Source organism: Gymnoscopelus microlampas, assembly GCF_963454915.1.
Source record: "Gymnoscopelus microlampas genome assembly, chromosome: 14".
In the NCBI taxonomy this organism is placed as follows: domain Eukaryota; kingdom Metazoa; phylum Chordata; class Actinopteri; order Myctophiformes; family Myctophidae; genus Gymnoscopelus; species Gymnoscopelus microlampas.
In genome coordinates, this window is record NC_139951.1 from 46,332,866 (window position 1) to 46,348,944 (window position 16,079).

The 16,079-nt window shown below is 41.0% G+C and overlaps 1 protein-coding gene across 1 annotated transcript; it reads left to right on the forward strand.

Moving 5' to 3' along the window:
* Positions 1 to 1,425: 1,425 nt before the first annotated feature.
* Positions 1,426 to 15,918, forward strand: LOC311059900 (N-lysine methyltransferase SMYD2-B-like). Its single transcript, XM_084078010.1, has 13 exons — positions 1,426 to 1,623; positions 2,584 to 2,790; positions 4,559 to 4,622; positions 5,456 to 5,566; positions 5,906 to 5,966; positions 6,550 to 6,665; positions 7,994 to 8,064; positions 8,843 to 8,945; positions 10,511 to 10,621; positions 12,654 to 12,780; positions 13,191 to 13,365; positions 13,741 to 13,849; positions 14,086 to 15,918. The coding sequence occupies exons 2-13, from the start codon at positions 2,609 to 2,611 to the stop codon at positions 14,176 to 14,178; spliced, it is 1,323 nt and encodes a 440-aa protein (XP_083934136.1). The 5' UTR covers positions 1,426 to 1,623; positions 2,584 to 2,608; the 3' UTR covers positions 14,179 to 15,918.
* The last annotated feature ends 161 nt before the right edge of the window (positions 15,919 to 16,079 follow it).

Sequence of the window (16,079 nt, forward strand, 5' to 3'; positions counted from 1 at the left end):
CGCTGTCAGTGCAGCGGAAGTCGATGCGCAGACGGCTTTGTTGTTGAAGCCCGACTGACGCACGCTCATGAGAAACAGCAGAAGTGAAATCTGGCGAAAACAGTTGCGTGCATTAAACTTTAAAGGAAACATGCAGTCTAAATATATAATAAATATCCATTTGCCTAATTCACCACTACTTTTGCGACTGTGTCTCAACGTGAAACAGTTGCGTGCATTAAACTTTAAAGGAAACATGCAGTCTAAATATATAATAAATATCCATTTGCCTAATTCACCACTACTTTTGCGACTGTGTCTCAACGTGTTTTTACTGGTTAAATAAAGGTTAAGTAAAAAATAAAATTTGCGTTTGAAACTTAGTATTTCTCTAAATATTACACTTTCACGACAGCCTAAGTATAAACTGTTATATTAGATGAGTGAAACAGCTGTCGATACAGTCAATATAAGTACCAATTCATAGAACCGCATTCTTTAAAAAAGAATGTTTATAGATTTTTTACTATCAAATACATTGATTAAACACTTTAATCAACCCTATTTTATACTTCGTTGTACAAAGGTGTTGTGCAAAATAACAAAATGTCCCGAAATTATAAAGAAGTTACTCATAAGGCTATCATCATATAATGATTTACTTATATTGACTGTATCGACAGCTGTTTCACTCATCTAATATAACAGTTTATACTTAGGCTGTCGTGAAAGTGTAATATTTAGAGAAATTCTAAGTTTCAAACGCAAATTTTATTTTTAATTTAACCAGTAAAACCACGTTGAGACACAGTCGCAAAAGTAGTGGCGAGACAGCTGTTTCACTCATCTAATATAACAGTTTATACTTAGGCTGTCGTGAAAGTGTAATATTTAGAGAAATACTAAGTTTCAAACGCAAATTTTATTTTTTACTTAACCTTTATTTAACCAGTAAAAACACATTGAGACACAGTCGCAAAAGTAGTGGTGAATTAGGCAAATGGATATTTATTATATATTTAGACTGCATGTTTCCTTTAAAGTTTAATGCACGCAACTGTTTCACGTTGAGACACAGTCGCAAAAGTAGTGGTGAATTAGGCAAATGGATATTTATTATATATTTAGACTGCATGTTTCCTTTAAAGTTTAATGCACGCAACTGTTTTCGCCAGATTTCATTTCTGCTGTTTCTCATGAGCGTGCGTCAGTCGGGCTTCAACAACAAAGCCGTCTGCGCATCGACTTCCGCTGCACTGACAGCGCTCGCCCAGTGTGGGCGGAGCTATCCGTCTAGGATGTGACGTAGGGACTAGGGCGCCCCCCGCTCCCCGCCCCCCGCCCCCCGCTACTGAAAAACAAGGGGTAGAAAAAGGGTTCGCATGGGAGACACTCGATAAGTTTCGTTTCATTGCCTTGCGTACCAAGAAACGTGTTAAGTTTCGTTTCTTGATGTTTGAGCTTCGCATTGATGAAATGGTGAAAGGATACTGGTGGGATTTGCCCCGAACAACAACAAATAAAACACAGTAGACGGTAGACCTATAAAACTAAACAACAGATACGTCAGTAACAGTGATCATTGACAGAGAGTGATCTGATGTGACTGCAACCTGACTGTTCTCTCATAAAACCACGACTGAGGTAATGTAGCCCAATTATTTGATCGGATAATTGTTATGTATGATTGTCTTTGTCATCAAGTTCAACGTAAAGGGCAGAATTTGCCGACCTACAAGCTCACAACGCCTCACATTGTGAGGCGTTGTGAGCTTGTAGATCTGCTATTTTCACAATATTTATCTGTGGAACAGAGTCAAACAAAATGTAATGCCTACCATTCCAAGTGCTTGTCAGGGTGGGGGGGGGGGGTCCTAGTTCAAATATGATTATTGGCAAAGATATTTGAACATGTAAACATTAACTAATGTGATATAATATGTTTGCATTTGCATTTGCAAAATGCAAATGCAGGACGACATTTGCATGCCGTCCTGCATTTGCATTTGCATTTTTGTAATGAAAAATAAAAACCTTGCTCATCGCTTTGTGCCGTGTTGTGAGCTTGTGGATCTGCTATTTTCAAAGTGTTTTTTTTTGCTGCTATATTAACACATTTAGCTGGGGACGCTGGTATATTGTGTCTAGACATGATTGGTTGTTCTGAATGTTCGTAGGCTAAGGATCTTGGCAACCTCTCTCTCTGTCTCTCCGCCCAGCTCAACTTTAAACAGGAAATAGAAACCATTGTATTAATCAGTAATCTTGTATCTGACACTGTGTGATACAGATCAACTACGAACACAAGTTTGATAGTGTTACAGTGTAGCCTACAATAGAACTGTATGACTGTACATTATAATAAGATGATAAGATGATGCTGATGAAATATTGTTTAATATCTTCATTAAATACAAATGTTGCTTATTGGAAGCAGTTTATGAAGTCAATTAATATCATTTTTTGTATTGGTTCAGATACGATACGCATAGTAAACAGGACCTGGTGACGTGACGGACCTTAAAGGGGGGACACACACCACCACAATCTATCTTTGGCCTTATTCTTTAACTCTATGATCTTTGCTTTCCTTGTGGAATAAAGCTGCTTCGACGGGCATTCCAAGACCATGGAACCAACAATGAAGAAACAAATCGAGGGAATCGAGATGTTCGACAGTCCTACTAAAGGACGAGGTCTTCGGGTGACCAAACCATTCAAAGTCGGAGAACTTATCTTCACCTCCCCGGCGTACTCTTACATCCTCAAAGTTGAACAGAGGGGAAAGTACTGCGATTTCTGCTTTGCTAAGTATGTATTTATGTGGCATGCATGCATATTCTAACTTGTTATTTCCTTTCTGTGTGCATTAACAGGCCTGTGTTGTAGGCTACACATAGAGTACCAAAGTCCTGACGTCACTCGTTCATCCCGTGTGTGTATGTGTGTGTGCGTGTGTGTGTGTTTGTGTGAGATACAGGGGTTGGCTTGTTAGCATTTATGCAAATGTTCAACACCTGTCCCTATAAGAATGTTTTTGATATCACAAGAACATAAAATAAGCAGAATTTGGTGACATTTTAAACTTGGAAACCAGGTTTCTGATTGATTGAATACTTTATTAGTCAAAAATGTTAACACAAAACAGTCATGGGGACTTGTTTCCATTGTGGTCCTATGTATGTAAATGTAGGTGAAATTAACAATTTAGTAGAATGGGAAACTAGCAATAATCTTGAACAATAGTAGAACCTACTGTAGCAATAATATAGACTCCCAGGAATAGAGCTGAGAGCTACATTTTCAAGCCGTCATTGGCAGCAGTAAGCTACTTTTGTGATATGGTTTAAATGATTGATGAGATTTGTTCCTCTATAGAAGATTTCTAATAATTTTGTCATAAATTGTCATAACTTGGGGCACGGTGGCACAGTTGGTAGCACTGTCGCCTCACATCAAGAAGGTCCTGGGTTCGATTCCCATAACTTCCACATTTTGGACAGGCAACAAACTGATCCGCTCAAGACTGCTCCGGGGTTTGGCTTGACTCTGCACAAAGCACAGTGGAAGCGACCCACCTCCAAAACCCAAAGCTGCCTCTAGGGCTGTTCTGTTGTCCCTATACGGCAAATGAGGCGCAGTTTACGGAGCTAGTTCAGGCCTGGCAACTCAAGGGATTGGGCCAACTGATCAGGTGACTAGTCACATGCACCTTTCTCCTGGTCGGTGGGGTATAAGTACTGCCTACCTGTTCTTTCACCGCCTCCCCGGCATCCACCTGTAGGCTCTGTTTCTAGATCCCCGTGGGGGTCTTTATTCATTCCCTGTAAATGCTATTTGGCATGTAACATTTATTAAAAATGTTATTTTACAGGGAGTGAATGGATTCAGAGACCTGACGCCAAACTATGCTTCTTATGCTTTCTATATCTATGCTAAAGCTTGCTCAATAAATATATATTCTAATCCAATCCAAGAGTTGTCTGACTGAACTTGCTATAAAGTGCTGCTGATATGCACTGTTTGGGATGATTGAATTGACGTTGGGCTGTTGTGTTGCTTGGTGGACCATACAGCTGGTCTACCATAAGCTCAGCTCTATTAATACAGTACTAGTACTACAGAAGTATTCAAAGTCTGTGGACTGTATTGTTTACAATGGGAGGAACTCCTGCAAACAGCTGCTTCTGCTATTTCTCTGTTCTGAGGGGATAATCTACCCCAAGACAGATTTCACATCATTCTTGTGTTTTGGTATGAATAATGTGTATTCATATTAGATTTTATTAATATTATTATTGTTGTTATTATTTATTTATTTTTCTTTTCACAAATTTCTCTATGTTGGGTTGCAAGTTAATCTGGTGCACTGGAGTACCTAAGCACAATGCTATCTAGGTGTGTGTGTGTGTGTGTGTGTGTGTGTGTGTGTGTGTGTGTGTGTGTGTGTGTGTGTGTGTGTGTGTGTGTGTGTGTGTGTGTGTGTGTGTGTAAACAATAACAATATCCATCCAAGAGGATGTAAACACACATGTTGTAACATGCTGCTCATTAAAACCTAATGTTTGTTCATTCATAGGAAACAGGACTTGAAGAATTGTGTAAAGTGCAAGAAAGCCTTCTATTGCAATGTCAACTGCCAGGTAGGAAACAAGTGGATGAGGAGGAAGAGAAGAGTTTCAGTGGGTTAATTAAAAATAATAGCTTTGTGTGACATGAAGATATGAAAAGAGGTGAAGGAAGGACACAGTACTGTACTGTACATAGCATAGCTTAGACGCCCTATAGACCAACTGTTAAGCATTATTGTCTTCGGCCTGGAGAGAGAGTGTTTTAAAACATGTAAATTGGTACACAGTATCTCTATAGACTACTGAAGTCCTGACGCCACTCGTTCATCCCCTGGGTTGCGGAAGTAATTTCTCTATGGAGAATAACATTGGGTCATCTTAGAATCGTCTCATATAAGAATTGTGGTCCAAAAATAAACAAACTGAACCGACGATATTGTCAGGGAGGTGTCGCTGTATCGTTTATGATGAGTCAGTCACTCATATTTGATAAAGTCTATTTCTGGCGAAAATGTAACTAATTTGGCCGCAGTAACTTTAGCGTTTTCTCACCGTCAGTTGATGCTTCATATGAGTCAAACCGCCGGGGTTTTTGTTTATTTTTGGAACACAGTTCTTATTTGACGCGATATTAAACCAGTCTATGGGAATTCTGAATGGGGGAAATAATCCGCAACCCAGGTAGGATGAGTAAATTACGTCAGACTTCGGTGCTCTAGTCTATAGCCATGTGATCAACACAGATTTGTCTGATTTTCCATATTCCATCCTGATTACGTCTAAGATTGGCTTCCAAAGTTTGCAAGATTGGTTCATTTTGAACAAAATGCCTCAAATCATGAACGCGTGTGTGTGTGTGTGTGTGTGTGCGTGTGTGTGTGTGTGTGTGTGTGTGTGTGTGTCAGAAAGGGGACTGGAATATGCACAAGCTGGAGTGCTCAGCAATGGTTAAGTATGGTCCGAAATGGTGTCCATCAGAGAGTGCCCGCCTGTTGGCCAGGACCCTTGCCACAAAGGTGAGTGGGGGCGTCATTTAATTGGAAAAAATATGTTTTGGCTTTTGTCACTGTATTGGCTAGGAGACTAATCACCAAAAAAATAAAAAAGTGCGGACACGGACATAGACAAGTCTAGTCGGACATGTTTGTCCATGTATGGACATGTTGATGACCCCTGTCTGAGTGGAAGTTCATGATAGCACAACATCATAAATGTATTTTGGCCTTAAACCATTCAGTGCTTTGTACTAACTGCTTTATAGGACAACCTTTCTGCATTATTTGTTTAAATAAAGATATTAAGAAGTCTAGAATTTTTGCCAATGCTTGATTTCTTGCAAATGCTTCTTTCTACAGAAGGCACAGAAAGAAAGATCTGCATCTGAGAAGCTTATTCTGATTGGAGAATTGTATTCACGTAAGGGATCACTCAACAGAAACACACAAACATGCACACACATGGGTACATTCACCATAAAATCTGTGTTAATTTAATGTAATTCATTTGTAACTAAGAGAGAGGAATAATTTAGCCAAATGGACCCTTACTGTTCCATTCGGTTCCATTTATACACTCTCAGAGTTGAATTAACAGAAAAAACAGGACTTTACCTCTTAAAGGAGGGGAGTGGGCAATCTTTTTGCGCACGTGATCACTGTTTTCCAAGTTTTCCAAGCAGCATGGAGCGTTGGAGTTTGGAAGCACTCGTTGGAAATCACTCAATGGTCCTGCATACCACCTGTTTGTAAATGTCACATAATGCAGGAGGCAGCAGGACGTTGCATTATTGAAAACGAGCGCTTCCAAACTCTGACACTTATCACCTGCACAGAATGTATTGACAGAAAGTAGCTCATAACATTTCTACGGTGGATTTTTATGAAACTAAAACTTTGCAGATAGAAAGAGGTATGTATTTGTATTCTTTGCACATGGGTACATTTTTTCACTCTTTCAGTGAATTAACACTGTGTATTTTGCTGTGTATTTTACAAACCAGATGAGGACAACGAGAGGAAATCGGCTTACGACGCTGAAATCGCCAGCCTGCATCACTTCTATTCCAAACACCTGGACTTCCCTGATCACCATGACCTGCTTTCACTCTTCTCACAGGTAGTGTGAACACACACACACACACACACTCTCTCTCTCTCTCTCTCTCTCTCTCTCTCTCTCTCTCTCTCTCTCTCTCTCTCTCTCTCTCTCTCTCTCTCTCTCTCTCTCTCTCTCTCTCTCTCTCTCTCTCTCTCTCTCTCTCTCTCTCTCTCTCTCTCTCTCTCTCTCTCTCTCTCTCTCTCTCACACACACATCCCAATTTTGGGCATGCCATTATAGGTAAAGAACTATCCACTAACTATAGGGCATCGCTGTTCCCGCCCACTTCCTGGTGCCACTGCAAAATACTCAATGCATTTTTCCCATTGACTTTTCCAAAAATATTTATATCAATTAATTTAAGCCTAGAATGAAGCTATCCAGGATCCTGGTGAATCATGACCATAAAACGTTTGATTCTGTGAAAACACTTTTTTGAAAACGGCAAAACAAAGGGTATTTATTAAATATAGTATATCATATCATTAAATATACAATAAAAAAAAATCACAGAAAAAAAGGTTTGCAGTGGCACCAGGAAGTGGCCGCAACTGCGATGCCCTATAAATCAATAGCCGATCTACAAGCTCACATCACAATGCACATCACTGTGAGCTAAAAAGAAAAAAAGAAATATGGAGGTACAAGGTTTTTGCCAGACAGTAACAATATACTGTACCCCCCCACCCCCCTTGCTGTCTGCTACTTCGACACAGAATAGCATTAGTACGCACTGACCACTTTCTCACCTGTCTAGCACTCATGGATTCTGAAACGCTAACAATCTGCCGACCATTCCTCAACTAACTCACTGAAGATCATTAAAAATGAGAGGAAGTGGGCACGTTGGCAGTCGGTAGCGCTGTCGCCTCACAGCTAAGAGGTCCTGGGTTCGATTCCTACCGGGGACGCTGTGGGCACTGGGGGCGTGTCTTCTCCTCCGTGTCATCAGCGCCCATACCCTAGGTGGGTTTGGCGAAAGGGCCTACTCTGTGTGGAGTTTGCATGTTCTCCCCGTGTCTCCTAGGGAAGTTAATACCCTCACCAAAAAAAAGTAATCCTGGTCTCTATACCTCCTCCCCCATGACAGCCGGGCCGACTCCCCCCTGTCAGGTGACAAGAAGCTCAGTTGGCTCTCATGCATTGAAGGAGGCATGAGCTCGGCTCTGGGCTCCCTAGGCTGGCTGGGGGAATGTAGCGCCCAGGATCACTTAGATAATTGGCACCGGGTGAAATACGTGGGATAAATAATTTTAAAAAATAAGAGGAAGAAGAAAATAACGACCAAATGTATGTAATGTAATACATTAGCAGGATTAGTAATGATTTCTCTCTCTGTGCAACAGGTTCTCTATAATGTCTTCGGTATGTGTGATGAGGATTTGGGATCTAATATTGGTCGTGTTGTCTACGCTGAGTAAGAACACACACACACACACACACACACACACACACACACACACGCACACATACAGAGTTAAACCCTCATCAATGTAACCACTTAAACCCTACTTATCATGTCAGTAAACCATTAAAAAAAGCTACTGTACTGCAAGAAAATAAATGCCGAGATACAGAATGTTTCCCAAATACTTTAACCAGGAAGTGGATACGAGTCGAAATCTTCTTGTGTGTGTGTGTGTGTGTGTGTGTGTGTGTGTGTGTGTGTGTGTGTGTGTGTGTGTGTGTGTGTGTGTGTGTGTGTGTGTGTGTGTGTGTGTGTGTGTGTGTGTGTGTGTGTGTGTGTGTATGTATGTATGTATGTATGTATGTATATAAATACATACATACACACACACACACACACACACACACACACACACACACACACACACACACACACACACACACACACACACACACAAATGCACCGTTTATTCTATTTGTTTTACTAGTGTAGTACGTTTAGGTGTTTTTGTAGGGTAGGGTAGGGGTCCACATACAGCATTCAACGCATGATAACGGCACTAAGCTACTAGTCTGCAATGGTTATCATGCCAAACTGTGAACTAGAGATGTATACAGCTAGTCAAAATATCAAACTTAGATTTGCCCACCCATTTGATAATCATGGCTCAATTTTGGGGCTCTAGCTCATGGACTCTCTCTCGCTCTCTCGCTCTCTCTCTACCTCTTCGCTCTTCTCTCTTCTCTTCCTCTTTACTTTCTCTCTCCATCACCCTCTCTCCCCTCAGTGTTTCCCTCATGAACCACAGCTGTGTACCCAGTGTGGTAATGACATACAAGGGAACGGCAGTAGAAATACGGGCATTACAGGATATGAAGCCTGGTGATGAGGTGAGGAGAGGAAACAGCTGCACAGAGATGTATTTGTGTGTATGGGGGACACGGTATGTGTTATAAGGGGTAGGGCAGTGGTTTTCAACCTTTTTCATATCAAAGTCCATTATTTATTCGGCATATGAGATTTAGATTCTCAGACCTAAGCCTTGGAATATGTTGTTATCGTTGGATATGATTTTGTCCACAATTCCGTCCATGCTGCATGTTGGTACCATAGGAGAGATAACAGGCAAACGTTGATCAAAATAACAATTATTCTTCATTCTCTAATTGTGAAGACTTCTTCTAAATTAAGTGATGCAGATGTTATAATAGTTTAACTCTTGAGAGAGTAAAATAAAACCAATTGTCAATTGTTACCAACTCTCCATCATTTAGCTGAGGACCACCTGGAATCCCCTCAAGTACCACTGGTGGTCCCCGGACCACTGGTTGAGAACCAACCAGCTGGTCTTAACCACTTTAAACCTGGCATCCCTATTTTGGGCATACTGTAGGTGAAAGTTTCCAAAGATGTACAACATTTTATAAAATGAGAGCACATTACAGCCACCGTGACTAGGGGAGGCTCGGTGGACCTGACCGCAGCAACCAGACCCCCGCATAGTACCGCAATATTACCGTACAGTCCTGTATTAAGTAAAAACATTATAAAACAGGATGAGAGAGTGAGCGAGCGTGCTCGAGGGGGAGCTGTTTATTTGAGAGGAATTGCACACAGAGAACGAAAGAGAGACTGAGAGAGCGAGCCCTGTGTGTGTGTGTGTGTATGTGTGTGCAGCGTGTGTCTGAACAGTGTTGCCAGACTTTGCGAGAGAAATAAGCAACCAGGTCTATGAAAACAAGCCCAACAAAAGCGACTAGTCCACATGAGCACTTTAAACCTATATACAAATACATTGGATATTTGAAAATAGACGATCTACATTGTAGATCCTCTATTTTCAAATATCCAATACTCCTCTACTCCTCCAGAGAGACGCAACTGATATATACTTCTCCATACAACGGTGTTTTACCGGATTTGTGATGCTGTTGAAAAAGCGTTCTCTCCAGGTAGAGTTGAATGAACGGCCATCATCGTGATGGTCCTCTGTGTGCTAATGACCGTGGCCGTGGCTTCATGGCTTAGCCATTGTTCTCATAGAACAAGTTTGTCCAGTATTCAGACGGCAGCCTCATATAAGAAGTTGCTGGCAGCCGTTTTTTTTTTGTCTTTTTTTTTCCATAAAAAGGTAGTATTAAATGGCGTTTTCTAAAATCACACCAGTTTGACACCACTGATCTACAAGCTCACAACGCGTCGCAGCTATTGTCGGCAATCAATCTATAGTGTAAAAACCACAACGATATATGACAGCCGATTTCAAGAAATGGACTCCTGTAGTGTGAAATGCTTAACGATCAGATAACTCCCTGACCACTTTAAAAGTCCTACAGTGTGTACTTGCCATTAGACACTCCAGATAAAAAACAACTCCTTGACCACAGAAGTAGATGTGGAGGAGAAACCTGAAGTACTAATCACATGTCTGTGTTTGTTCCTGTGACTTCCAAAGATGCTGATCAGCTACATCGACCCTATATACCCAACAGAAGACAGAAACGACGAGTTAAGAGGCAAATACAACTTCACCTGTGACTGCCAGGAATGTCAAACTAAGTCCAAAGTAAGTCATGAAAAACCAAGACTGAAAAAAAAAAACTTGACAAAATAGAATGACATATACAGTTCAGCTCAGAAGTTTTAGTGTCCCGTGAGGGAATTTAGATGTGTAATAGTGATGAGCGGGTCGACCCGTAACCCGCGGGACCCGCGGGTCAACCCGCGGCGCGGGTGGGTCGAGTCAGAATTTCAGAGGCAATTATGCGGGCTGTGGGTGAGCGGGTCAGTGAGCGGGTCAGCCGCTCTCACAAGCAAAAAAAATAAAAATAATCACATGCTCTTGTTTTGTCTGTATTCCTAATAAGAATAAGAATAATAACAATAAAACAGTTTGAATATACTTGGGGATTCTTTTCTGACCATGATTTTACAGAATAAAAAAAAAAATCGCGGGTCGCGGGGCGGGTTGAGCCATAGATTTATATATGGGTTCGCGGGGCGGGTTGAGGCGGGTTGGGTTCCGTCGCGGGGCGGGGCGGGTCATGAAAAAACCCGACCCGCTCATCACTAATGTGTAAACACAGAGATAAAAACCTTAGAACATAGAGCAAACACTGTAAACCTGGGATTCCGTTTTCAACTCGAGACCTAAAAGATACATTTGGTGTCTGCACGGGACCCAAATGTGCAAAAATACATTATTAGGGCCCGAGCACTGCACAGTAGTGCGAAGCCGCAGTGAAACTGCAATGATTATTATTATTATTTTATCCATAATGAATCGCGTTTTTGAGGGGAAATGTGTACTCCAAAAGTTACGCAACTTTGCACACACATTACCAGTGGCGAAAGATTTCGTATTTTAAATGTCTCAAAAAGGTGCGTGACCTAATGGCTCAATAGCGCCCTTTACAAAAGGTTGTGCTTCAAGCCCGACAATACGGTTACACCTACATGTATAAAAATCGGTACACACCTGTATCATGTCCCGACTTACGAAAAAGTCTCTTGGAGCCATGACTGAAACCAAACAGGAAGTCGGTCATTTTTAATTTATAGTGCCGTTTTCACGCGTTGTACTTTAGTGAACTCCTCTTAGGCGGATTATCGGATCTGCCTCAAATTTGCTCAGAGTACTCAAAAGACGTTAACGATAACAAGTTATCAAAAGCTTGAGTTTTCGTGGCGTTAAACTTCAACGCCAAACAGGAAGTGAAAATAGACCATCTACAATTCCTATTGGCTGGGCTTTAAACAGCCTTAACTTGAGTTTGCAGCATGCTACCGAGTACAGATTTGGTATGTGGACTTAGACCACCAATAGGGATGATCTGTAATTTCTGAAGCCCCGCCCCCTCTATCTTCCTATTGGCTGACCTTTAAACAGCCATAACTGGAGTTCGCAGCATGCTACCGAGTACAAATTTGGTATGTGGACTTATACCACCAATAAGGCCGAGCTGTAATTGCTTAAGCCCCGCCCCCTCTGTCTTCCTATTGGCTGGGCTTTTAACAACCATAACACTGGTTCCCAGTATCGAATACCTACGAAATTTGCTAGGTACACTTAGACGGCCAATAGAGACAGGCTGAAATTGCTTAAGCCCCGCCCCCTCTGTGTTCCTATTGGCTTGGATTTAAACAGCCATAACTCCGGTTCCCAGCATCCAAAACCTACAATATTTCCTAGGTACACTTTGACGGCCAATAGGGACAGGCATAAATTGCTTAAGCAATGTAGCCTAACTTTTCAGCTGATTGCCATACAGACTTGTATTGAGACAGAACGTCGAGGGCCCAGTCATCGCTGCTTGCAGCTTTAATTATTATTATTATTATTATTAGTATTAATCACTTAAGCCATATTTTTCAGAAAATTGTGAATATTTTTTGAAAATGTCTGAGAATCTTTTGAAACATTTTTCAAATGAATAAGCAAACAAACAAACAAACAAACAAACAAACACAATCATCGCCTCAACATCACACACTAGAGCACAGCAGTATTAATAGATAATTGATAACAGAACTATCCTAGTTCACAAGCGGCTAATGATCCTCGACTCTAACATGTCATCTTCTCTCCTTGGTCTCAGGACGAGGCCAAGCTCAAAGTCCGTGAGCGGAGTGATCCTATTGGGCCAGACATCATCAGTGACATGGTCCGCTTTGCTAAGATGACCATTGGACAGTTGGAATTAGCCGCCAAGAGCAGGGAGAAAAATATCCTTACATAAGATGAGGTTTTCACACCCACAACACCCTTTGTTTTAGACCATGTGTGTAATTTCGATTAGACGATTATAATAATTGTGACAGGCCTAGCTATTGATCGTATAAATAGCTCCCGGAGTCATGCTGTACCTGTTCTCGAAAAGCCTATCAAGTGTTCCCCTTTCGCACACTGATCTACTGAGACAACTTATACTTGTTTGGCAAGAGCCTCTATGCTCTGAAAATATTATCTGATAACCAACATAAATGTAATTAAATACATTTAGATTTAAGGTAAAGTAAAAGCTGTTGAATCAACAAAGTATGGCATCCCACCATTACAAGAGTCTGATTTGAGTACCTTTAACAATAGCTTTTCAGGTTCAGCCTGTGCCATTGCATCCTTAACTCTCTTGCACCCCCTAGCGAGTTGCTGGATATGTGTAAACAGTCCCTGGACAAGATGGGAACCGTGTTCGATGACTCCAACGTGTACATGGTCCTCGTGATGAACCAGGCCATTGGGGTGTGTGCCAACATGGGCGATTTGAATGGTGCGATCCGCTACGGCGAGAAGATCGCACAACCTTTCAGGTAGCCTTATACTACAACTGTCAGGAATTGCTTCAAATCTCAAAACCTTTTTTAAAAAACATATATTTATATCAATGAATCAACGATTTGATTAGATTTTTCATTTTTGACTAAATCGATTGTCTGATTAACCACTTAGCACTGTATTATATATACTTCAGTGTACAATGGTGGCGTACACAAAGAGAGTAAATAGCCAATCTACAAGATCACATGCGTGTAGATCTGCTATTTTCAGTATTATTATTTGTTTAATAATCGTTCATTAATCGTAATCTAGAAATAATCAGGATATTGATTTGAAGTCATAACCATATCGCCCAGTGTGTCATATCGTTATATAATGGCTGTGCAAATCCTCCTTGTCCTGTGCAGTGAGCTGTATCCACCATACCATTTGAACGTGTTGAACTTCTACAGGGAGTTGGCCATATTCTACGCGAACGTGAAAAACCCATGCATGGCTGTGGGTTATCTCAAGAAGGTATTGATTTAGCACACTGTAGTCTGAAAGACTCACAGTGGGTTGATGAGCATTTTCAAATACAGTGCATCAGTTACTAGCTTATACAATACAGTTGCTACATATCAACTTATTATGTAGTTACAAATAGTTGTGAACTGAACAAAAGTGAAGAACACTACATTGTGTGTACATTTATCTAGCTGTGTGTTTGTGTGTGTGTGTGTGTGTGTGTGTGTGTGTGTGTGTGTTTACAGGCAATACCCATGGTGGAGGTGGTTTGTGGGAAGGATCATCCGTTCCTGAAAAAACTACAAAAACTCCAGTTTACACTTAATTTGTACTCTTAGAAAGGTGCATGGGGCTTCAAGCTAAAATCAATACATGTAAAAAGGACCGCCCAAAATGATATGTTTTTGTCCGCTGCCCCCCCCCCCCCCCCCCCATCTAAAAATATTTTGTTCCAGGGACCCCCGGAAGCAAAGATTTCAGTTAAAATGTGTATATATATTCAAATATTTGCACACATTTTCACAGTTCTTTTTTAGAAATAACAGATCTACAAGTTCGTAGCACGGCACTCTGTGCCACGCTACAAGCTTGTAGATCTTGTGAAGAGCTTGTCAAGACGGAGGAGTGTCTCTGCTTCCATCGGTGGGAAAGGCGTGTCACCGTAACCCTCCGTTCTTTAGTTATTGGCTGTTGAATATAGCTTGTTCTCGACAAAAACAAAACAGAAGAAAAAAAAAGTCAAAAACAGGAAAGCAGATACAAATGTATTTTTCTAAATCCTTTAACATTAGATTGGACGGGGCTGGGTTTGTTGTGATCACATTGTTTCCGGATCTACTCTTCTCCAGAAGTCATAGGATCACTCATAGGTTGGCAAACAGCGCCATCTAACGTAAATTTGAATCTGAATCTGTTGAAACACAGTCACTGATTGGCCCGGTCATTTTCTGATTTCTCATACTCTCTGCCTATGGGCCAACCTGTGAACACTTCTCTAATCAACCTGTGTGTGTGTGTGTGTGTTAGCCTCGCGTAGCCAGACAATATCACATGACACACTGCGTGGATATTAGTCTGGTCCCTATCAACGGTAGATTTTCTTCCAAGGGGCGGTTACAAAAAGATCCAAACGGACTCTATTGGTTAGACCTAAACCAATCAGAGCAGTGCTTCCTTGAACGAACCAATCAGAGCAGTGCTTCCTTGTACGTCATTGCTCCAAATAAGGTGATAAGCCCGCCCACATTTGGATACTGGGCCCTGGTTGGTTCCGCACAACTGCGGAGGGAGAGAATTGAAATCTCTATGGAGGGGGGCCAGACCTAATCTGCCGAGGGCTAAAGTGTATGCAATTTTGCAAAGGCAGATTCGTGTGTGTGTGCGTGTGTGCGTGCGTGCGCGTGTAATATTATTTCACTTTTTCCTTTCAAGATATTTTTGAAAATTGCCAATATATATAGGTTAGTCAGGCGGGATTTCAGAAAAAAAGCCTTCTATAAGGAGGTTAGAGGCTTTTGGGGTGAAAGTGGGGTGCTAGGCCATTTTACATAATTCAAGGTGCTGAATCTGAAAAACATAGTACCCAAGCAAAAACATAATGTTTTTAACCTTCTAATTTGCATAACATAATGGCTGCCAATTTTGCAGTCCTTTTAATATATATTCAATAACTCTATATCAAAGCAAGCAAAACTTACAAATAATGTGTCTATGTCCTGAGGGTCAGACAATGTGTGTAAGGTATTTTTAATCTAATTAGTGGTAAGATTACTCCTAAAAATGCAAATTAGAGGCCACCATTACACAATATTTGTCTTCTAGCCTGTCCTGTGCGCTTTTGTAAATGCATTTAAAAAAAGAAAGAGAGAATATATAATACAATTTAAATTGCTAACATTTTAATTCCCAGTCGTGTATGAAAGGTGTGATACAAAGCAAGTAGCTGCCTTGTCACTGGTGTGACAAGGCAGCTATGTTTTTCATTTGTACATTGTTGTATCTATGAATTATTTTTTACCGTTTTCTTTCTACAAAACGTTGCTGTGATTCATTTTACACACAATAAATGTGAACCTCATCCGCCAGCAGTGTCAGTTTAGACATTCAGTTATTTAACATGTCAAAAAAACGGTTTCCCTGTGCCCAGCCGAGTGGCTAAATGTGTTCAAGATGGTCACTATCACTACAACTACACTTATTTTTACTAAATAAATTGTAGAAGTTGATCGCGCAAAATCTG